At 36.6% G+C, this 23,613-nt stretch overlaps 1 protein-coding gene across 1 annotated transcript in view; it reads right to left on the minus strand.

The window, feature by feature from the left end:
• Positions 1 to 2,185: 2,185 nt before the first annotated feature.
• The window catches only part of LOC131634582 (2-hydroxy-palmitic acid dioxygenase mpo1-like), a 28,331-nt gene continuing 6,903 nt past the window's right edge, over positions 2,186 to 23,613 (minus strand). Inside the window, exon 4 of the mRNA XM_058905248.1 lies at positions 2,186 to 2,447. Coding sequence (XP_058761231.1) covers positions 2,445 to 2,447 — 3 coding nt within the window. The 3' untranslated portion in view covers positions 2,186 to 2,444. The remainder of the gene's footprint in view (positions 2,448 to 23,613) is intronic.

Below are 23,613 nucleotides of genomic sequence, written 5' to 3' on the forward strand. Positions count from 1 at the left end.
CGGAGCACTGCGGCAAATATTTCAAAAGGGGGAGTGTTATAATAATAAACAATTATTATTATTATTTTGAAATAGTAATGAACAGTACATGTCCATCATGCATATAAAGTTTTCAACTTTGCACAATAGCCATGCACAGTAAATGCTAAAAACTTGACACTATAAATACCACGTGGTATATGTAAAGTACGCAGCAAAGTTTCTAAGAAAAACAATATACTACCAGTCTCTTCTATCTCTCTGTATTTAGTATTCTTAACGCATCTCTCATTATATCATGTATTCCCCAAAGATCTGAGATTATTTTGCTTAACACCCTACTAGTATCTTCCTTCATATGTCATAACCGCCATCTTTTAATGTTCAATCCAACATTTAAGGTGTTCAATCTCTCCTCCGCACCGACGCCGTAATAATGAGTCCATGTTACTACTCCTTTTTTTAACAATAATTACCACAAACATTTGTACATTTGTGTATGTTTAATTTATCTGCAGCTTTTTAAGGATTTTGAGACAAACAGAATAAGGATGATATAAGGGTTCATTGTGTGGAATTTAATGAATATGCTCATTTTAATTTTTAATAAATCTAAACCGTTAATTGAATCTAATGATATTTTTATAATAGTACATCAGCGAGGGTTTTAGTTGAACCCTCACCTTAGACTTCACCCTGAGTAGAATACCGAAAATTGTTTGAAAAAATTTAATGGAATACCAAAAATTTTAGAATTTTCGATAAATTTTTTTAAAAATTTCAAAATTTCAGGGAGAATTTCACAAAAATACGATAAATTTTACTGTAAATTCTGAAATTTCCGGTGATTCAAAGTAAAAATTTTCAAAAATTTTAAATAAACTAAATTTTTGACATAGAAAGATAAATTTTGAAATTTTCAAAAATATTTATAACTTATCAAAAAATTTAAATGAACTACTGAAAAAAAATTGATACCGAAAATTTTCATCTTTGTATCATAAATTTTGTTTGAAAATGTTGTTTTTTTTAAAGAGTGTTTTTAGTATTAAGAAAAATTAGGGAGGTGAGAAATATAATTTTGGATGTGACATCTTATATCGTCCTGCACATTTTGACAAGTTCACTAAATAGAAAGCGCTAGCAAAATCCACCAACATAAAAAGTTCATTTAGATCATATTCACCATTAAATCACACACACATTTAAAAACTTCACACATGTTTTATATTAGCATAAGATCTTCTTTCAATTTTATATAAACATAATTACATTTTAGTTTTGTTTTAACACCAATTCTATCATTAGTCGTTTCCAACACTATCCATCATATTCATATTTAATGTATACTAAATTTATCATTCACATAAAAATACATGTAAATATTCTTTTCTCGTGAGTAGTGGTTCCTCCCCAACCCTAGCCGTCGTCACTTTTCTTCTTCTTCTGTATCCCCTAAAGAGGGGTGATTTAGGATCGATTTTGATTCAAAATCACCCCTCCAAATCGTTCTTGTTTCTCTATTAGTTAAATAAGTGATTTTCACATATATTTAGTGTTTTTTTGTTGTGATTTCGTCATTTTATTGTGTCGTTGTTTGTTTTGATTTCCCGTCTTTGTGCGGTGTATTTTGTTTTTCTGTCTTTGTGCGCAGTGTTCATTTGTTTTAGGTTGAAAGATGAGTTTCGATCTAGTGCAAATCCTATCTATGACTTTGGTGCCATTAACACTACAGATCTGGAGACATGAATATTTCAAACATTTCAATATAGCTATAGTCATAGCTATATTCGTACGCATATGCAATTTGCCGTTTTATGCTATTAACATGGATGCTGTGAGTTTGTTTGCAGATTCATCCTTTTTATTTTTGGCGATTCTTAATTTGTATTGCAACAATGTACTCTATCAATTTGAATGAATGAATATTTTATTTAGTAAAAAAAATCTTCTTTTCTCGTTTGTTATGAACTCACTCTCTTGTTGACAAAATTAATCTAAATAAAAAAAATAGAAACATGAGTTGAACAAATAAAAAAATAGTAAAATGAATGAGATTTTTTTTTTTTTTGACAGCAAAAATGAATGAGATTTTGAAACCATTAAAAGTAAGATGAAGAGAAAATTAAGAGACCTCAGCTGCTAATATTGAGCACCATATTACCATTTCTTAACCACAACATGTTAATTATCCTTCTTTTCATCGTTCCTTTAATGGTACCACAAATCATGTACCTGACAAACTCCACACAACCGCCAACTCCAGCCTTAATAATACATTTTTTCTCGTAATAAATTTGAGATAAACCAACTAAAACCTAAAATAGATGAGACAAATAAATGTGCAAAATTGAAAATGTGAGTCCTTTCCACAAAATATATTTTCTCTTTGAAGGAGAGGAAAAACCTCTGATGTGGATCCCATATCATCCCACACCAATTAATTTCTCTCCTTTCCAACTTTTTCACTGCAACCATACAAGAGAAGATAATATATTCCCTTCATTAATTTTCTCTAAGAAAGAAAAACAAAAAGGAGGACTATGTTTGAATTTGTGGTATGGGATAAAATAGAATGAAATGGTAATTAGGAGTGTTCAAAACCAAATCGATCTAATAGAAAACCGCAAAATCAAACCAAACCGAAACTGCAAAAAACTGCATTTGATTCGGATGTGTTTGGGCCATTTTTTAACAAACCGCACGGTTCGGTTTGCGGTTTGTATTTTACAAACTGAATCAATCCGAACCAAACCGCATTATGCTACATTCTTTAACTAACTTATATCCAACCCAAATTTAAACATATTATGCCTAGGGGTAGAAATAGGCCAGACTGATAACAAGGGCCTACAGGCTAGCCTATATAGGCTCAGGCCAGGCCGCACAATTTTTATAAACAGAAAAGGTCTAGGCTTTTTTATAAGCCTATTTAGTTAAAAAGACTAGGCCTCAGACAAAAAAAAAAGCTTTTTAAGCCTAACAGGTCGGCCTACTTAAATAAATATGAATTTTTTATTATCATTATGTTATGTGCTATACTTTGAATTAAAATACATAAATAAAACTTTGTTATCTCGAAGAACTTGTGAAAATAAGATGAAAACACCTGATGAACATTGTTTTCATAATTTCTTTTAAACAAATAGTCTTTCATAACTTATGTTAATGGGTAAGTTAAAATAAGTCAATGTAAACAAATTTTCAGTCTCTTGGTCTTTTAGTTAGTCTATTTAAACATTATTTGAATTGCTTATTTACATATGTCTACAACAAATAGGTTTTTATGTAAGCTAACCAGGTTTTTATGTAGGTTTTTGATATTGTTTTATGCTACTATTTTATGTTTTTTATTCTACTTTTATCTAATTTTGTTTTTGTATATTAAATAAAAAATGGTTATCCAAATATGATGGATTTTATTGTTATTTGATAACGCATAAATGACTAAATACAAAGTTATGTTGTCAACTATAAGTGTATGTATGACTCAATAAATTTTTGTAAAAAAAATCGAACCAACCCAAACCGCATTAGTTTGATTTGGGTTGGTTCGGTTTTATTTCTAAAAGCCAACCAAACTAAATCGAACCGCACACTTTTTCTCTTGCGGTTCAGATATTTTTTACGTAAAAACCGCGCAAACCGCACCACGAACACCCCTAATGGTAATTAATAAAATTTTATTGTTTGGATTTGAAAATAATAATGATATAGAATAGAATATGATGAAATACATTTCATCATATTCCATCTAATTTTTTATTTTTTTTAATCTAATTTAGAGTGTATTTGATGGGAATAAATAAATTAACTAAACAACGGATTACGATATACTATTATTTTGCACCGCTTCATTCTCTCCTGTTATGTTCCATTCCACTCTGTTCTATAAATCTAAACATAGCTTAAAGGTCTCTTTGAATAATTTAAAACTAATATAATGGAGCGAAGCAAAATTGAATGAAATGGAATGTAACGAAACATAGACTTCATTTCGCTTTTTGGATATTTTATGACGAAGCGGAACTAATATTCAATTCCACTGTTTGGAAATTAAACAGAACAGAAAACATTATAATTTTTTTATTCCATATTTACCCTTTATTTCAAAAACATTAAGAATTTTTCTTTACCCACCTCCCTATGGGGGTCACCCCCAGCGAAATCCCCCAATTGCCCCTACTTTGGAGATGCATCTCCGAAGTTATTATTTTTTCTGAATTTTCATACTTTTCGGAAATGAATCTCCGAAAAACACCAAAAAAGTGGTGTTTTCGGAGATGCATTTCCGAATTCAGGAAAAATTCAAAAACCGTGAATATTTCAGAAGTTCATTTCCGAAAATAGTTCTGCATATACAATTTTCCCTCCTTCACTATTTCATCATTTTTTCTCCAAAACTTCTCCAAACCCTCTCCAAAACTCAATCAATCTCCATCCATTTTTTGTCTCAAAATCAAGTTTCAAACCGTTGATCACGTTAAAGGGAGCATAAAAAGCTACAATTTGAGGTAAACATCTCCCATTTCATCCCCTATTTCACTATATTGATTCAACAAATTTATGCTGAAACCTGCGATGGTTCGGAAGTTCATTTCCGAAATATATTACCTAACAAATTTCGGAAATGAACTTCCGAAATATGCCCTGGCAGTTAAAAAAACAGTTTTGGCCAATTTTGCTAATTTTCGCATATGTTAGGTATGGTGCATCCTGTAACGCCCGGAAAAATAAGTAAATGCTTAATTTGGACGTTTGTGACATTTATTGGAATTTTACCGTTTTTGGAGTCATTTCAGTCGGTATTAGTTCGGGATGGCAGACTAATATTTAATTGAAGGTTTCCATATTTTCGGTACTGGAAATATTATTAAGGTAATATTCTGCATTTTGGGGTTTTTCTGAGCAATTGAGTTTAGACCGTAAAATAGATATTTTCTTTATAAGAAAAGAGATAAGAGAGATAGAAAGAAACGAAAGAAAAACAGAAAAGGAAAGAAGAGAGAAAGAAAGGGAAGAGAGAAAGAAGAAGAGGAAAAGAAGAAAAGTGGAGATTGGTGGTTTTTCATCCGAATCGAGTTCCGATCGTCGCTATAGTCGGGTAAGGGAGTGAATCTAATTTATCTTGAATGTATGACTCTTATAGTCTTGTTTTTGTTCTTGTTCTTGTTCTTCTTGTTCCATTTCCATGGCTTAATTGAGTTTGAAGAAAATATTAGGTTTTGAGAAAGATTGATGAATCAACCATGAAAAGTTTGATGTTAGGTTGTTTTTATGGTATGTATGTGTTGTATTGATGTTATAATGATGTATAGGTGTTAGAGAAATTTTTATAAGAGTTTGGGTGGTGGAAATGGTGATTTTAGGGTTTCTACGAAGCTTAGGTCGACCTACACAGGGGTTTGCGTCGACCTGTGCAGCCTAAAAGGCAAAAATCTGGGTTTTCTGATGAATGCGTCGACCTATTGGGTCAGCGTGCGCATACCCGAGGGTGGCAGGAGTTCAATGCGTCGACCTATGATTTCCATGCGTTGACCTACTGCTTTTTCCAATTTTTGACAGATTTTGTAACGATCATAACTTTTGATCCGTAACTCCGATTTTGTCGCCGTTCGAAGCGTTGGAAAGCTAACACAATAATCTACACTAATATTTAATGAAATGATTCATAGAATGTAGTCTCCTATTATTTTTATTAGGATTTAGTGGTAGAACTAAGTAGGGTTAACATATGAAGTATGTTTATGTTTTCCAAACTTTGAAAAGTCGTATCTTTTGACTCGGGTGTTCGTTTCATGTGTCGTTTGAAACGTTTGGAAGCTATTTCCATGCTCTATATGATGATGTAGGATGTAGTAGTGGTTGGTTGATTTTCATAAATGGTTTTGTGAACTAGTGCATGATAAATCATGATGATGTGTTGTGTGAATGTTATCGTATTGATACGAGGTATGTGATTAATTGTCGATAACATGAGATCATGTTCATATGTGTTATGTATTAATGAATGTTCATTCTTGATATGTGACGGTGTTTGGTTGTTTGTTGTTAACATGATGTGTGGCCTTATGGCAAGTAATTGTTGTTATGAGAATGATGTATTATCATTGTTGAATTGTTGTTATTACAACTTCGTGATGATGTATTGATGAAGTTGTGGGCCGATGGCCAATATTAATTTGATGTGATGCAATTATGTGATCATTATGTCAATGTGGCCAGTATGTTTTGACGGTGAATGTGTGTTGTGTGCTTATTAATGCATGTGTGGTAATTATGGTGTGATATAATTGATAACGATGTTATTAATTGGTGATGTATCCTTTTGGATAGAATATAAACGGTGTAACATGAGTATATGACCGTGTTATATTGTTGATGATGTTATTGTCATGTAATAGAGTCATATATTTGCACAGCATAACATTTCAATACGTTAATGGCGGAATGCTATTAACAGGTGGCCTGAATTGGCAATTATTACCAGTGGGAGCTTAATGCTCGGTAAAAAGGTGTATTTGCCCGAGTGGCAAGAGGTCATCAGTGGGGGCGAAATGATAGATGACAGTTAGTCGTAGCTTACTGCTCGACAAAGGTGTATTTTCCTGAGGGAAAGAAGTCCCAGCATAATGCTCGGCAAGGTGTATTTGTCATAATGACAAGGAGGAGTTTACTTCGGATTTGGTACCACATGCATATGCATAGTTGAGTCTCATTCATCATTGTCTGTCTTTATAATTTATGTTATCATTCATGTGTCGCATTACTTATATATTGATTGTGGTTGACTTAGTGGATTACTTTGTTGTATGATTCTTGATGATACTTGTTGGCATTACTATATTTATCATGCTTCTTCATTATAAATTATATTCTCACCCTTCTGCTGATTTGATGCTTGAGTGGCATCCTGCATATTAGCCGCTTTGGGAGTCTTTTGGAAGAGGTAGTTCTCCAGTTGGTCTTGTCAGTTGCTCTGATACGTAACACCGGGGAGTCGGGAGTCTGTTGTTATTTATTTGTATATGACTCTTTTGAACATGTATATGTGATGACGTGTTGATGTGTATTGTAAACACTTTATTTTGGAAAACTCCTCTTTGAGAGTGAGAGCTACACGTACATTTTTATGTTCATATCTTCCGTGTGTTATGTATCGTTTTATAGGCAGGTGTTGTATGCTTTTGGCATCGTTGATGGCCGTTTGTTTTCTAGGTGTTTCTTGGTTACTTGGTGTAACATCCTAATTGTGTTGTATGAAATTTTAATACTCTGATATTTTCTTGCCTAAATGCTTTGGGTAGAATTGGGGTGTTACATTAGTGGTATCAGAGCAGGTCGGTCTGTCCGGCCAGTGTTGTGTAATGTTGTTTAATTCCTCAGTACGTGATAAGTGTGTGGAGCACTGTCAGTACTTGTTGTGCCTCTAGTCGGTTGTATGCAGGAGTGGTTTGAAGCTTAGTGGGGGAGAAGATATGCTTCTCGGATATGTTTTGGTTGCAAGATGTTAGTATGCTACTGAGGGCAACAGTACTAGTGTTGTTGGAATTTGTTGTTTTCTGAAGTGAAGGTGACTTGGACTTAAGACTCTGGTTGTTAATCAAGTTGGAGTGTCACGAAGTAGATTTTGGTTATTTCTAAAGAATGGAATTTAGAGAGTTGTGATGCTCTAACGCTACTGATGGACTGTGAAGTTGTTGTTTGAGTAGCCTTGTGTGAGGTGTCATTGTTGGATCAGTGATTAAGGAAAGTATTGTGGTAGACTTTGTTGTAGGAGTTATTAGCGTTGTTGGAAACGTTTTGGAACTCGAGTAAGAATTAGGAGTATGAAGAGATGAGTAGGATCTCAGGAATTTTGTTTTGAGATGTTGTTAGAAGTGTTTTGGTACGTAGCTACCAGACGTCGGTGTTAGCTGGTTCAGATGATCTTGAGAGATTTGTGAATTATGGAATCATAGTGCTTCTGTGCTATGAGAAAAAGTTGGAAAAGAATATTATTAATGTTGGTACTGATAGTTTATACTCTATTATGATTGTCGGCTACCTATTGACAAATTGAGGACTTGATCACCCTTAATCTCTTGTTGATAGTAGATGGGATCGTATTGGACGTGATAGGCTTATCTGGCTAGTTTGATAATATTGGAAGTGAATGAGTTGGTGCAAGGTGGTACGACGTTGTTTATGTTGTCGACGACTTTGGATGTTCTTGAGAAAGAGCGATTATGGGAATTGCGGATAGTTGCGCATTTGTATAAGTGTTTCTTGAAGGTTTAAGTGATTCATCGTCGAAAAGGGGAATTCCGTCTTGGAGTTTTGTTTTGACGGATTTAGTTCCTAGAACTATTATTGTGTCGAGGGTTCCGTATCGGATGCCAACTTCTGAGTTGAAGGAGTTAAGGAGTCAACTTAAGGATTTGATTAAAAAGAGGTTTGTTCATTCGAGTGTGTTGCTATAGAGTGCACGTGTTTTGTTGGTTAAGAAGGAAGGTTTTATGAGGCTTTGTGTCGATTTTAGACAATTGAGAAAAGTGACAATTAAGGAAAAGTATCCACTTTCGAGGATTGATATTTTGATGGATCAAGTTGGTTTGAGCTTGTTTGTTTTGCAAGTTTGATTTGAGGTATAGGTATCATCAGTGTAAAGATGATCATGCTAAGTATTTGAGAATTGTTTTGTCCGTGTTGGGAAGAAGAAGTTATTTTCTAAGTTTCCTTATGTGAGTTTTTGGTTGAGTGAAGTGTATGTTCAAGGTTTAAGAGGAGGTTGACTATCACTCCTATTTTGATTTTGCTGGATCTGTTAGAACTGTTTGTGGTGTTTTGGAATGTTTCTTTGTTGGGTTTGCAAGAAGTTCTAATGCAGAAAGGGGTAAGTGGTGGTTTATGCTTTTATGCAAGTTAAGATTTTTGAAAGGATTTATCTGTCACAAGATTTAGAGTTGGCAGTTATTATTTCTGTTTGGGAAATTTGAAGGCACTAATTATTCGGATCGAGATTTGTGTGTGTAAGTGACTACAAGAGTTTGAAGTATTCGTTTGATCAGAACAAGTTGAATATGAGAAACCATTGCATATGTCTATGTCGATGATTCGAGTTTTGTGACTGTGGAAACAGTTGTGAGATTTGAGTTTGGTTTGTGAAGCGACTTCTTCAGGTGTTGAGCTTTATATGTGAAAGCTTACTTATGGTATTCTTAATGAGATTAGAAAAGGTCAGAAATCAGATTTGAATGGGTTAATAAGATGACATTGATTAGTCAAAAATAAAGATAGTGATCTTCTGATTGATAAGAACAATGTCATGGGATGTCACGATCAAGTTTGTATTCCTAATGTTCGGATTTGAAAAGAGGACTTTGGATGAAGAGCGTCGTAGTGATTTGAGTATTCATCCTGATGCTACTAAGAGGTATCAAGATTTGAGAAGGTCATTTTTAGTGGAAAGGTAATGAAGAAGGATATGAAGGGATTTGTTTATTTGTGTTTGACTTGTCAGAAGTCGTCTGGTTTGATGTAACTGTTATCCATTCCTGAGTGGAAGCGGAATAACATTTCTATGGATTTTGTTTCTGGTTTGCCGAGGACCTCGAGTAATTGTGTGGTGATTTGGGTTATTGTGGATATATTGACGAAATATGCTCACTTTATTCAGATAAGAATGGATTAACCGATGGAAGTACTTGCGAGTTGTATATTAGTCAGGTTGTTTGTTTGCATGACGTTTCGTAAGGTAATGTTCATATTGAGATCCGAGGTTTATTTATGAAATTTTGAGAAGGTTCGCAAAGTACTTTGGGTATGAAGTTTCATTGAGTTTGGCGTCTAATCGTCAAACGGATGGTCAGACTGAGAGGACGATTTGGTCACTTAAAGATCTATGAGGGCTTGTGTTGTGAAACAAGGATATGTTTGGATTAGCTTTTTGCCTTTGATTGGATAATACAAAGACTTTTGTCTGGTGTGCGAGCTGACACAGCAGATTAAGAGGTTGAGTATGTTAAGAGAGAACAATGAGTTTCTGGTGAAAACTAGACAGAGCTGGGAGTTGGATATGAAATTGGTAAATCTGTTTGTTGTGGGAAATCAGAGTGCGCATCAGAAGCGTGAAACGACGCGGTTCGTATGTGTGTGTGTGAATTGTTAGGGTTCAAATTTTGGACAGTGGACGTGGTAGGAATGATAAGACCACCAGATGTTTTGGTTACATGTTTGACTGCTATGTCTTGGCATGGTTGTTTGGATGTTGTGCGACCGGGATGTTGGTATTCTAGTTTTGTTGAGGCTGTTCAGAAGTTGTATATGTCGTGGAACTTTATGTCCTTATCTAGGATGGTGTCTCGTTTCCATGGTGATGGTTCGAGTGCATGTAGCTAATTCCTTTGATGGGGGATTCGGGGTGTGTTTCTTTTGTTGATGGTAACAATCTGGTTGCGGTTTGGTTGACAAGTGCATTGTATGGGCATTGCATCTTGTTCTTGTTGGTTGTGTCTTGGTTATTTCTTGTGTTTTGGTGTTAGTCGATGAGTGCATTGTATGGGCATTGCATCTCGTTGTCGTTGTTGTGTTTTGGTTGTTTTTCTTTTAGCTAGAGTGATTCGTTGTTGGTGTTGATTGTGTCGTTGCTTTCGTGGCTTGTTAGTTGGTTAGTCGGAGGCGAGAGCGTATCCAAGTTTTTTTGTGTTTGGGATACTTCCGAGGACGGAAATGTTCTAAGTGGGGGAGAGTTGTAACGCCCGGAAAAATAAGTAAATGCTTAATTTGGACGTTTGTGACATTTATTGGAATTTTACCGTTTTTGGAGTCACTTCAGTCGGTATTAGTTCGGGATGGCGGACTAATATTTAATTGAAGGTTTTCATATTTTTGGTACTGGAAATATTATTAAGGTAATATTCTGCATTTTGGGGTTTTTCTGAGCAATTGAGTTTAGACCGTAAAATAGATATTTTCTTTATAAGAAAAGAGATAAGAGAGATAGAAATAAAAGAAAGAAAAACGGAAAAGGAAAGAAGAGAGAAAGAAAGGGAAGAGAGAAAGAAGAAGAGGAAAAGAAGAAAAGTGGAGATTGGTGGTTTTTCATCCGAATCGAGTTTCGATCATCGCTATAGTCGGGTAAGGGGGTGAATCTAATTTATCTTGAATGTATGACTCTTATAATCTTGTTTTTGTTCTTGTTCTTGTTCTTCTTGTTCCATTTCCATGGCTTAATTGAGTTTGAAGAAAATATTAGGTTTTGAGAAAGATTGATGAATCAACCATGAAAAGTTTGATGTTAGGTTGTTTTTATGGTATGTATGTGTTGTATTGATGTTATAATGATGTATAGGTGTTAGAGAAATTTTTATAAGAGTTTGGGTGGTGGAAATGGTGATTTTAGGGTTTCTACGAAGCTTAGGTCGACCTACACAAGGGTTTGCGTCGACCTGTGCAGCCTAAAAGGAAAAAATCTGGGTTTTCTGATGAATGCGTCGACCAATTGGGTCAGCGTGCGCATACCCGAGGGTGACAGGAGTTCAATGCGTCGACCTATGATTTCCATGCATTGACCTACTGCTTTTTCCAATTTTTGACAGATTTTGTAACGATCATAACTTTTGAACCGTAACTCCGATTTTGTCGCCGTTCGAAGCGTTGGAAAGCTAACACAATAATCTACACTAATATTTAATGAAATTATTCATAGGATATAGTCTCCTATTATTTTTATTAGGATTTAGTGGTAGAACTAAGTAGGGTTAACATATGAAGTATGTTTATGTTTTCCAAACTTTGAAAAGTCGTATCTTTTGACTCGGGTGTTCGTTTTTTATGTCGTTTGAAACGTTTGGAAGCTATTTCCATGATCTATATGATGATGTAGGATGCAGTAGTGGTTGGTTGATTTTCATAAATGGTTTTGTGAACTAGTGCATGATAAATCATGATGATGTGTTGTGTGAATGTTATCGTATTGATACGAGGTATGTGATTAATTGTCGATAACATGAAATCATGTTCGTATGTGTTATGTATTAATGAATGTTCATTATTGATATGTGACGGTGTTTGGTTGTTTGTTGTTAACATGATGTGTGGCCTTATGGCAAGTAATTGTTGTTATGAGAATGATGTATTATCATTGTTGTTGTTATTACAACTTCGTGATGATGTATTGATGAAGTTGTGGGCCGATGGCCAATATTAATTTGATGTGATGTAATTATGCGATCATTTATGCCAATGTGGCCAGTATGTTTTGACGGTGAATGTGTGTTGTGTGCTTATTAATGCATGTGTGGTAATTATGGTGTGATATAATTGATAACGATGTTATTAATTGGTGATGTATCCTTTTGGATAGAATATAAACGGTGTAACGTGAGTATGTGACCGTGTTATATTGTTGATGATGTTATTGTCATGTAATAGAGTCATATATTTGCACAGCATAACATTTCAATACGTTAATGGCGGAATGCTATTAACAGGTGGCCTGAATTGGCAATTATTACCAGTGGGAGCTTAATGCTCGGTAAAAAGGTGTATTTGCCCGAGTGGCAAGAGGTCATCCGTGGGGAAGAAATGCTCGATGACGGTTAGTCGTAGCTTACTGCTCGACAAAGGTGTATTTTCCTGAGGGAAAGAAGTCCCAGCATGATGCTCGGCAAGGTGTATTTGTCATAATGACAAGGAGGAGTTTACTCCGGATTTGGTACCACTTGCATATGCATAGTTGAGTCTCATTCATCATTGTCTGTCTTTATAATTTATGCTATCATTCATGTGTCGCATTACTTATATATTGATTGTGGTTAACTTAGTGGATTACTTTGTTGTATGATTCTTGATGATACTTGTTGGCATTACTATATTTATCATGCTTCTTCATTATAAATTATATTCTCACCCTTCTGTTGATTTGATGCTTGAGTGGCATCCTGCATATTAGCCGCTTTGGGAGTCTTTTGGAAGAGGTAGTTCTCCAGTTGGTCTTGTCGGTTGCTCTGATACGTAACATCGGGGAGTCAGGAGTCTGTTGTTATTTATTTGTATATGACTCTTTTGAACATGTATATGTGATGATGTGCTGATGTGTATTGTAAACACTTTATTTTGGAAAACTCCTCTTTGAGAGTGAGAGCTATACGTACATTTTTATGTTCATATCTTCCGTGTGTTATGTATCGTTTTATAGGCAGGTGTTGTATGCTTTTGGCATCGTTGATGGCCGTTTGTTTTCTAGGTGTTTCTTGGTTACTTGGTGTAACATCCTAATTGTGTTGTATGAAATTTTAATACTCTGATATTTTCTTGCCTAAATGCTTTGGGTAGAATTGGGGTGTTACACATTCGGACAACATTGTGCAAGCCGATGGCGCAGTAGTTCCGGAAGTTGTCAATGTTAAAAACGATTCGGTTATCGATGATCGAGCTATGATCAATGCGGTTGATGTTCGGCAACAATTTACCAATGATCGGAGCTTCGGTAGTCGCGAGCATTTGATTGATTGGGTTCGGAACGAAGCTAGTAAAGTTGGATTTGGAATTGTAATTTTAAGGTCCGATAATGGAAATAGTAGGCGGAAAGCTTTCGTTGTTTTGAATTGCGAACGGGGTGGGAGTTATGCACAATCAAACCGGGTGCTAAAACACGAAGACACGGGATCGAGAAAGTGCGGGTGTCCGTTTAAGTTGCGGGCGACTCGGAGGGTTGATGATTTATGGCGTTTAACCGTGATTTGTGGAATTCATAATCATGCATTGGATTCCAAGTTACACGGACATCCAATGGCGTGTCGTTTGTCCTGCGAAGAGAAGAATGTGATTTTGGTTTTAACGATAGTCAAAGTGGCGCCTCGCAACATACTTGCTGATTTGAAGCGTAAAAAACCGGACAGCGTTTCAAATATCAAGCAAGTTTACAATGAACGACACAACCTCAAAGTTTTGAAAATGGGTCCTCGGTCGGAAATGCAACAACTTTTGAAACTATTAGGTGATAACAAATATGTGTCAAGCTTCCGAACGTCCGAGGACAAAGTTACCGTTCGTGATATTTTTTGGACTCATCCCGAAAGTGTCAAAATGTTCAACACATTTCCAACCGTTCTTGTCATGGATTCGACGTACAAGACAAACAAGTATAGGCTTCCTCTTCTAGAGATCGTCGGTGTGACCTCGAAGGACAAGACTTATTCGGTCGGGTTTGCTTTTTTGGAGTGTGAAAAAGAAGAAAACTTTACATGGGCTTTGGGAATATGCAAGTCTTTGTTGGTTGATCAAAATGTTATGCCAAAAGTCATTGTGACCGAACGGGACAATGCTTTGATGAATGCGGTTGATATCGTCTTCCTAACATCGACCGTGTTACTTTGTCGGTATCATATAACTTGCAACGTGAGAAGTAAGTTGAAACCCGCCGTTGGGACAAAAGATCGGCCGGATGAAAACGGTAAAGTTATCAAAGTCGGTGTTGTGGTTGAGAGGATAATGGCGGCATGGAGGGAAATTTTGGATGCATACTCCGAAGAGGTGTATACCGAGAAATTGGTACACTTTAGGTCTTTGTGTGGTTCCATTAAGACTTTTTGTCATTACGTCGAATCCACCATTCTTGACAAAGTAAGAGAAAAAGTCGTGTGCGCTTGGACAAATCGAGTAAGACATCTTGGTTGCACCACGACTAACCGAGTTGAATACGCACATGCGGTCTTCAAGAGGTGGTTGGGTGATAGCAAGGGAGATTTGTGTCGGGGATGGGACACCGTGAACCAAATGCTTGAAAATCAACACAATGAAATTCAAACATCGTTCGGTCGGAGCAAGACGGTTATGGAACACCGGTATAAGGGCCAAATTTTATTCTCCCAATTGATTTACAACATATCCCGAACGGGTTTGAATTTTTTGTTTCATGAAGCGAAGCGGTCGGAGACCACGGGGCCGGATAGTTCTTTATGTGGGTGTACCATTAGAAATACATACATCCTTCCATGTGCTTGTATACTTTCAAAAAAGAAGAAGTTGAATTCACCAATACGCATGGATGAGGTAGCCGACTGTAATACGGTGAACTGACTTTTTATTAATTGGAATGTTGCGGTAAGCAAGAGTCGCCACCGACTTTTATTTTATCCAAACAATATTCGGAAAGGCAAAAAGAAACAGAAAAAAACCTTTAAAGAAAATCTAAGTTCGGGGGGTAATTTATGCAAAGGGAAGGTGTAAGGCACCCTTTGCATCCATGGTTTTCCATGGGCTCTTAATTGCTTTGCTTGCTCGTTTGTTTAGAAAATGTAGATGAAAGAGATAGGGACTTTAGCTTGTGAATAAGCGTTGCCCTTTTGAAAAATTATGAGAAAGAATATAATAAAAAGGTTTGAGCATTGCAAGGCAATTAGGGGCAATTACCTTAAACTCAGATGATAGGTCTCTTTTTTAGCCTTTCAGAATGAAAGGGTCTATCCTTGCCATAAGAGGGCAGGAAGCCTTTCGTTTGGAGGTTGAAGGGTCATCGAAGCATCCTTTGCCATAAGACTGTCCCATGCCATAGGAGGGCAGGTAGTCTAAAGCAAGGATCAGAATAAGCCATTTTTCGTTAGGCAACCAGAAGATACCTCAGCCTTTTTCCGTAGGCAACTTCCGAGGGTCAAGGTCATATAGTGTATCGAAGGCAGCATCATTAGGGTCGTATGACCTTTATTTATCGAGGCAGCATGGCTGAGGTATCCTCGTATTCGAGGGACATGGCTTATTCTGCAAAAACACAAAGGCAACAGGCAGCAGGCAACAAGGCAACAGAGAGGGTACCCAAAAGCGTGCGTGTGTGCACCAATCACGTGATTATATTCAATTATATTATCTTGTAAATTAATGAGGCTAATTCAATTTAATAGTTGTCACTCCCTATTTTACTAACCACGCAGATAATATAAGGCAAGAAACAATAATATGGGGGAGGGAAATTGTAACCAGCGGATCCCTTATCAGGGTTGACACAAGTAATAATAATAAAAAAACATAAAATAAAATGAGGTTTAGGGTTACCAACAACATAGTTTTGGCAATTGATAAACCCTGAAAAGGAAAGAGACAAGACAGAAAACATATAGTGAGTGCATTATCAAATTCGAGGGCAAAGGGGTTAACCCTAAAATAAAGAATAAATAAAAATAAAAAAAACAATAATTAAATAGGCGAGGGTACTTAGCTTTGATTTGATCTGATATGGTTGCTAGGGCGCCTTTAGGGTTAACCCTTCGAGGTTTGTTGAAGGTGCGCGGTCGGAGGATTTTTGATTAACCCTGAAAATTTGCACAAAAGAAGAGAAATGTTAGTGCATTAAAGACCTCAACAATTATAACGTGACCCATGACAGATCAAAAATTAAAATAATAATAATTCCCCAAGTTACCCAGGGTTAATGGGCAACAGCTACCAGTAAACCTAAGGCTATTAGGGTTTATAAATGAATAGAGGTTAACAAACCTAATAATTAAATATTGGTTTTTAACCTTATTAATTAATTGATTAAAAGTATATATGAAAATAGAATTGAATTTTAAATAAAAACAGTTATTAATAGAATAAATAAAAAGTAGAGTTTATGATTAAAATCAATACTTATAAAAGTTAACATTATTTAGTAAATATATCCTTTTTTAGAAAAATAATTAATAGGAAAAATAAAAAGAAAATAAAATAGAGAGATGAATTATAATTAAAAAGAATTTAAAAAAAAACTCAGCTCTGGTTAGGTGTGGTTGAGTCCTGAAGGACCACCATGAAACTGCAGACTCTGAAGTGTTGGATTAATCCATGTCGACGACGGCGGCAGTTGGTGGCCGTCCGATTGGAGGGATGCAGCTTGGAGCTCGTCGGAGGGATTACCGGTGCGGTTGTTCGCGGCTGCACGGAGGGAGATTCGCGGCGGTGGTCGTGTGGTCCGTCGGTTGAAGGAGGTTTGAGCGGTTGAGGGAGGCTGTACGGTCCCGATAGTGCAGCGGCTCGTGGCTGAAGCTTGGTGAATAAACCTTGTTTTTTATTTATTTTTGTTGCTATCATGAGAAAAGGGTTAGAAAAAATCTATATAAAAAAAATTGTACGTGTACAGAGCTTTCATGAATGGAATTGTTAGTGAATGAAAAGTGGCTTTTTGTACATGTATCTGTGTTTGGGGAGGAAACGAGAGAATATTTGCAGGTTTTTATGGTAACACCGTTTTCGTGAAAGCAAAGTGGGGGAGTGAAAAATAGGTTAGGATTCGTGACCCATTGTTAGTTTTTGGTCTCTTTATTTATATCAAAAACTTAGGTTAACAAAAAAAGAAATAATTGACATTAGATCAAAGATAATAAAGATAAAATTAACACCAAAATATTTGTTATGATTCCTTCTAAGAATAGATACACAATCAACTCAAATTTCAATGATATTTAATCTTGAATTAAAAACTACTATTTTTATTTTTTATTTTTATGACTAAAAAGTGTATAAAAATGAAGAAAAGTAAAAAATAACTATTTTTTAAAGTACATAATTAATAAATATGAAAATAACATTTAAATATAAAAAAACTTATTTTTGTGATTTTTAATTATAAGTGGAAATAAAATTAAAACTAAAGTTAGAAACAACAATAATAAAAAATAAAAAAAGGAAAAAAATGTCAGAAGTGGGATTCGAACCCGGGACCTCGCTCTTGTACCTTTTCACCTCAAATTCTTACCAACTGTGCTATGTCAGTTATTCCAAGTAAAATAACATTTGAAAATATATGAGGCAAATTTTGGGGTATGACAGCTGCCCCTGTTCAATTATCTTAGACCTGAAGATGTAGAGTGGTTTGTATGCCAGTCGGTATCTGAAGGTAGAAGGTGATTGAACACTAGAATACTAAGAAATTTGCCCTAGCTGAAGGAGGGACTTTTGTCGGAGATGGGCTTGTAGATGCCATCTGGTAGTTGTTGGAGTATTGATTGTTGCGAGGTTTCTGTTTTTTAGTCTTTGAATGTTGAGGAACCGTCTGAGGTATTGACTCAAGTCTGAATTGGATTATTTAAAGGAACCGTCAAAGGTATCGACTTAAATTCGAAGCATATCACTGAGGCACCGTCAAAGGTATCGACTCAGATATGCAGGTAGGTGGTATAAGGAACCGTCAAAGGTGTCGACTTACATTTGAAGTAGATCGTTAAGGAACCGTCAAAGGTGTCGACTTAACTCTACATTGGATTATTAAGGAACCGTCAAAGGTATCGACTTAATTCTGGAAGGTTGTTAAGGAACCGTCAAAGGTGTCGACTTAACTCTTGATGTGGGTTGTTAAGGAACCGTCAAAGGTATCGACTTAACTCTGAAGCATATCATTGAGGCACCGTCAAAGGTATCGACTCAGATATGTAGATAGATTGTATAAGGAACCGTCAAAGGTGTCGACTTATATCTGAAGCATATCATTGAGGCACCGTCAAAGGTATCGACTCAGATATGTAGATAGATTGTATAAGGAACCGTCAAAGGTGTCGACTTATATCTGAAGTGTGTCGTTAAGGAACCGTCAAAGGTGTCGACTTAACTCCTGATGTATTAAGGAACCGTCAAAGGTGTCGACTTAATACTTGAGAATAGATTGTTAAGGAACCGTCAAAGGTGTCGACTTAACTCTTGTAAATAGAGATAGTAGTATCCTGAAAAGTAGAGGTTAGTTTTCTTATGTCATGATGCATGTGTTTATGTAATGAATGAGAAGCTTTGTATGTTATGCGTGAGTTCAGTATGTATGTGATGTATGACTATGTTTATGATTTATGGTATGCAAACATGATTTATGTTGTCTTAGTCGAGAGAATAAATCTCCAGGTCTCTGTGATTTTGATGTTTGATTTCGTCTTGAAAGATGCTCAGCTGGGGATTTGTGATTTCTGCTTTGGGATGATCAGTAGCTTGATATTTCCTGATTGGGGATAAAGAGAAAATAGGGATGTAAACCATGTTGGGGAGCCATGCCTTTGTTGTTGGAAGACGTCTTCTTAGTGATTGCTCCGAGGGGATGTGATTTTGTGAACCCGACTCTGTGGGGAGATGTGGGTGTCTTGAAAGTTGCCCCCAGTATTATAGTAACTACCATTTGATTTAGGGCACACCACTGAGTGTTGATCAAGATGTCAAACTGTACTTGCATAGATTTGCCCCAGTTAGTAGAAACTGTGGAAAGATTTGCCTCGCGAGGACTTTACGAAATATGAACTATGGGCGACATGCCCCTAGTAATCATTGGTCCAGGATAAAGTCCCATGTTGATTGGAAATAGATTAAGATTTGCTTGGATGCATGCCCCTGATTTTTATTTTTTTTTGGCATCGGAATCTTGACTTGATTTCTTGAGATATATGCCTTTGACTGTATGGCATTTGAGAGATTCTCGGAATCTTGACTGGATTGCCCCAGATTGATTGAGCAAAACGTGTCATGCCCCTTGTATTCGTAAGAGACATGGCTTCTTGGAGTAACATTGTCTGTCGGGATAACTTTCAGTCATTAGTTGTTCCATGTACAAGTTCTTTCTGATGACAACATTTGAAATTATGTAGCAGAATTTGTTTAATAATGAATTCATGAGATGCAATGCATACGTCTGTCTTGAGTTTTTTGAAAATATTTAAAACAGGAGATGTAAAAAGCGTGATATTTGTAAAAACATGATATTTGTAACAATGTGATGTTTGTAAAAACGTGATATCAACTCGGCATTTGTGGTAAACCTTAAGGAGTCAGGATACCCTTTTGGTGACAGTGTGCTTTCGAACTAACCATGCTTCAATTAGGACTTTCAAGGGTTGTAACGTGGCTTGGTTCACGGTTTAAGAAACAATGGATAATGGTTCAAAATTTATTTATACCCATCCCCTTCTTCGTGATGTTCTTCTGTCCTAAGCTCAGTTAATTCAACTTATGCATTCAGGTTCCAAGAGACTTTTGGATTTGCACCTTTGATAATGACGATGGTTCACAAGCAATGAGAACTTTTGAGATGGCAGTCACTTCTTCCTTTCGGTAGTCACAACATTGTGTTGTTCAGGAATTTGTTCACTTCTCTTTTTTCATTTTTTTGATATCCCTAACTTTTGCCTGAACTGTCTATTTTGAGATTGCAGTCAGCGGGATGCCTTGATTTTTGCCTAAGTCATCTTTTGATTTTTGACTTAGCAGGCTTTTCTTTGTATATATGTTTTTTCCATCATTTTTCTTTTTGAAAGATACTGACTGCCTTGTTTGATGATTGATGAACCGTCATTGTCTTTTGGTTGACATCTCCAACACTTCTTTGATGTGTGCGGATGAACGCTTGTGATTGAAACCTTTGTTGAAAGGTGTACTAAATGATTCTCTTAAAATAGAATGCATAGCCAAATTAACTGAGAACTACCCTGCCCCAGGTTATAATCAAAGGTTTTAATTAGTACAAGAAAGAAGACTTCTACTTCTTAGGCTCAAAGGGGTTAACGAGGGATTAACATCCTTATATCTCCACTGTTTAGGAATTGAAATAATGCCTGTACATCGTCAGCATAGTCCGTTCAAAAGCATACTGTATGAGGTTATGGTATCGTTTTCGTCATCCTCCCTCAAAAGGCATACAGCTTTAGCAGGAATTGAGTATCATAAAACATATGCAAAGTAAAGATGCAGTTTAGATGAGTGATAGCGAAGTAATTTATTCAAGACAAACATATGCAATGCACTGATGATGATTATTAAAACAGATAATGTCTATCATAAGACGACTGTTTAAACACACAGAAAAGAAACATGCAAATGCAAGTAGATCTAATGATCCAAAGTCCGTCCGTCTAGACGTCAATCAGTCTTGTCATGACTAGGCGTAGGAGCGGTGATTACCACAGGAGTTTCAGGAGAGTTGGATTTGATTCCTCCGTCATTGATCAGATCTTGAATCTTTATTCCTTAATGTCCAGCAATTGTTTGTGTAATGTCCAAGACTGTTGAAACGGTACGCGCACCTCGTATTGAGTTTATAGTCAAGAGTGGAGGTGTTAGCATTCTTAGGAGGGTCCCTTAGAGTAATCAATTCGATCTTCAATGGATGTTGTAATGCTTGAGCCAATGACATATTGATCTCGGTGAATTGACGCTTAGGCACGTCTGGCTTTCTTCGTTGTTGTGGGACTTGGTGTAGAGATTCAGAGTATCCGGGGTTCGAGCTTCTGGAATGTGTATCTGATTGAGAAGACCAGAACGGGTCATGCTTTAGACCATATCTGTAGAGGAGTATCAGAACGAGTCATACATTAGACCATATCTGAGGAGGAATATCAGAACGAGCCATACATTAGACTATATCTGTTAAGGAATAGCAGAACGAGTCGTACGTTAGACCATATCTGTTGAGGAATAGCAGAACGAGTCGTACGTTAGACCATATCTGTTGGAATGTCAGAATGAGTCATACATTGGACTATATCTGTTGGAATGTCAGAACGAGTCATACATTGGACTATATCTGTTGAAGGATACCAGAACGAGTTATTCATTAAACCATATCTGAAGGGGAATGTCAGAATGAGTCATACATTAGACCATATCTGATGAATAATGCCAGAACGAGTCATACATTAGACCATATCTGACTGAAGATACCGGAACGGGTCACACATTGGACCATATCTGATAGGGAATACCGGAACGGGTCGCACGTTAGACCATATCTGATAGAGAATGCTTGCTTGTTAGAGTCGATGAGTTATTTGACGAAGTTTTGGAATGTAAAAGGGCTTGTCAGAATGAATCTCCCGCTCGATTATATCTGAGAGGAATGATTGTCGAGGCGGAACCTGAAAACAAAGTTAGAAATATGCGATGTCATGAATGCAAATGAAATGTTTTTCAAGGATCTTTAAGGAATTTAGTCAGCAACATTGGAAAGTGATTTGGTCGCATATTTGTTTGAAGAATTCTGACTCTTGTCTTTGAACATCCTTCTTTGAGAATCAAGCTCACCATATCGAGTGGATCATCGCCTCTGATTCAGGATACTTCTGTTATTGGAAGGTATGTGGCCAAAGGAAAATAAATCCTCTTGCCCCTTGCTAGGTATCGAGTCTTTGGATAGGAAAGTATGCGGCCGGAGGAAAGTAAATCCTCTTGCCCCTTGATTAGGAAATTCGTCCTTGATAAGAGCACTTAAAATTGTGCGCCCTAAATTCCTAAGATCCTTAAAAGGGTTAGTTAAATCATGTTATGCTCATGGTGTCATGATGTCATGCAGATGCAATGCATTAAGTAAAGCATAAGGTCAAATTGTCCTACAGGCAAATCCTGCAAGAAAGTAGAAAGTTAAAGCGTAAGGCAATGAGGACGAAATGTCCTACAAGCAATCCTGCAAGGAAATAGAAAGTTAGAGCATAAGGTAATGAGAACGAAATGTCCTACAAGCAATCCTGCAAGGAAATAGAAAGTTAGATAACAAACAGGTCACACAAGAGTCCTTAGGTTTAAAGGCTTGCATGAAGTTGGTAGGTAAGTACCCCCCACTGAAGTTAAGTTGGTTCAACCTGTCCTATATAAAGATCGGGTTCTAGGGAGCTCATATCATTGACCTTTCTCGAAGGCGCTTATCTCAGTTCGGCAATCGAATCACCAACCAAGAAGGTCCTGAAAGTCCAGTCCATATGAGTGTAGCTTCGAGTATCAACCAACTCCGGTCGGAACCAAAGCCAGCTATCTCGCTACTTGCTAATAGGCCAAAGTCAAGTTCAACTAGGGTTCTAGGGCAAATTAGTGCTTAATGACACCACGCAGCAGCCAAGTGTTTCCTCAAGTCGGATCCCAAGGAACACCAGGACAAACAAATGTGTCACACTAACGATGGCCACCATACCAACCACATCAGTATACGCTGTGCAGTCTCCTTGGTCTCATGCCATTTACCTAAGGTTCTCAGATCCGGGTTAGGATCTTTCACACAAGTAAATACCCAAAACAGCCTTTGAAATATAAAGCAAACAAATCAAACAATTAAAGTGATCCTAAACTTTAAGGTAACCCCTCTTTTATTCGAAAGCATCCCCAGCAGAGTCGCCAGTTCTGTAATACGGTGAACTGACTTTTTATTAATTGGAATGTCGCGGTAAGCAAGAGTCGCCACCGACTTTTATTTTATCCAAACAATATTCGGAAAGGCAAAAAGAAACAGAAAAAAACCTTTAAAGAAAATCTAAGTTCGGGGGGTAATTTATGCAAAGGGAAGGTGTAAGGCACCCTTTGCATCCATGGTTTTCCATGGGCTCTTAATTGCTTTGCTTGCTCGTTTGTTTAGAAAATGTAGATGAAAGAGATAGGGACTTTAGCTTGTGAATAAGCGTTGCCCTTTTGAAAAATTATGAGAAAGAATATAATAAAAAGGTTTGAGCATTGCAAGGCAATTAGGGGCAATTACCTTAAACTCAGATGATAGGTCTCTTTTTTAGCCTTTCAGAATGAAAGGGTCTATCCTTGCCATAAGAGGGCAGGAAGCCTTTCGTTTGGAGGTTGAAGGGTCATCGAAGCATCCTTTGCCATAAGACTGTCCCATGCCATAGGAGGGCAGGTAGTCTAAAGCAAGGATCAGAATAAGCCATTTTTCGTTAG

The sequence above is a fragment of the Vicia villosa genome, unplaced genomic scaffold (assembly GCF_029867415.1).
Source record: "Vicia villosa cultivar HV-30 ecotype Madison, WI unplaced genomic scaffold, Vvil1.0 ctg.001316F_1_1, whole genome shotgun sequence".
NCBI classification, from domain to species: domain Eukaryota; kingdom Viridiplantae; phylum Streptophyta; class Magnoliopsida; order Fabales; family Fabaceae; genus Vicia; species Vicia villosa.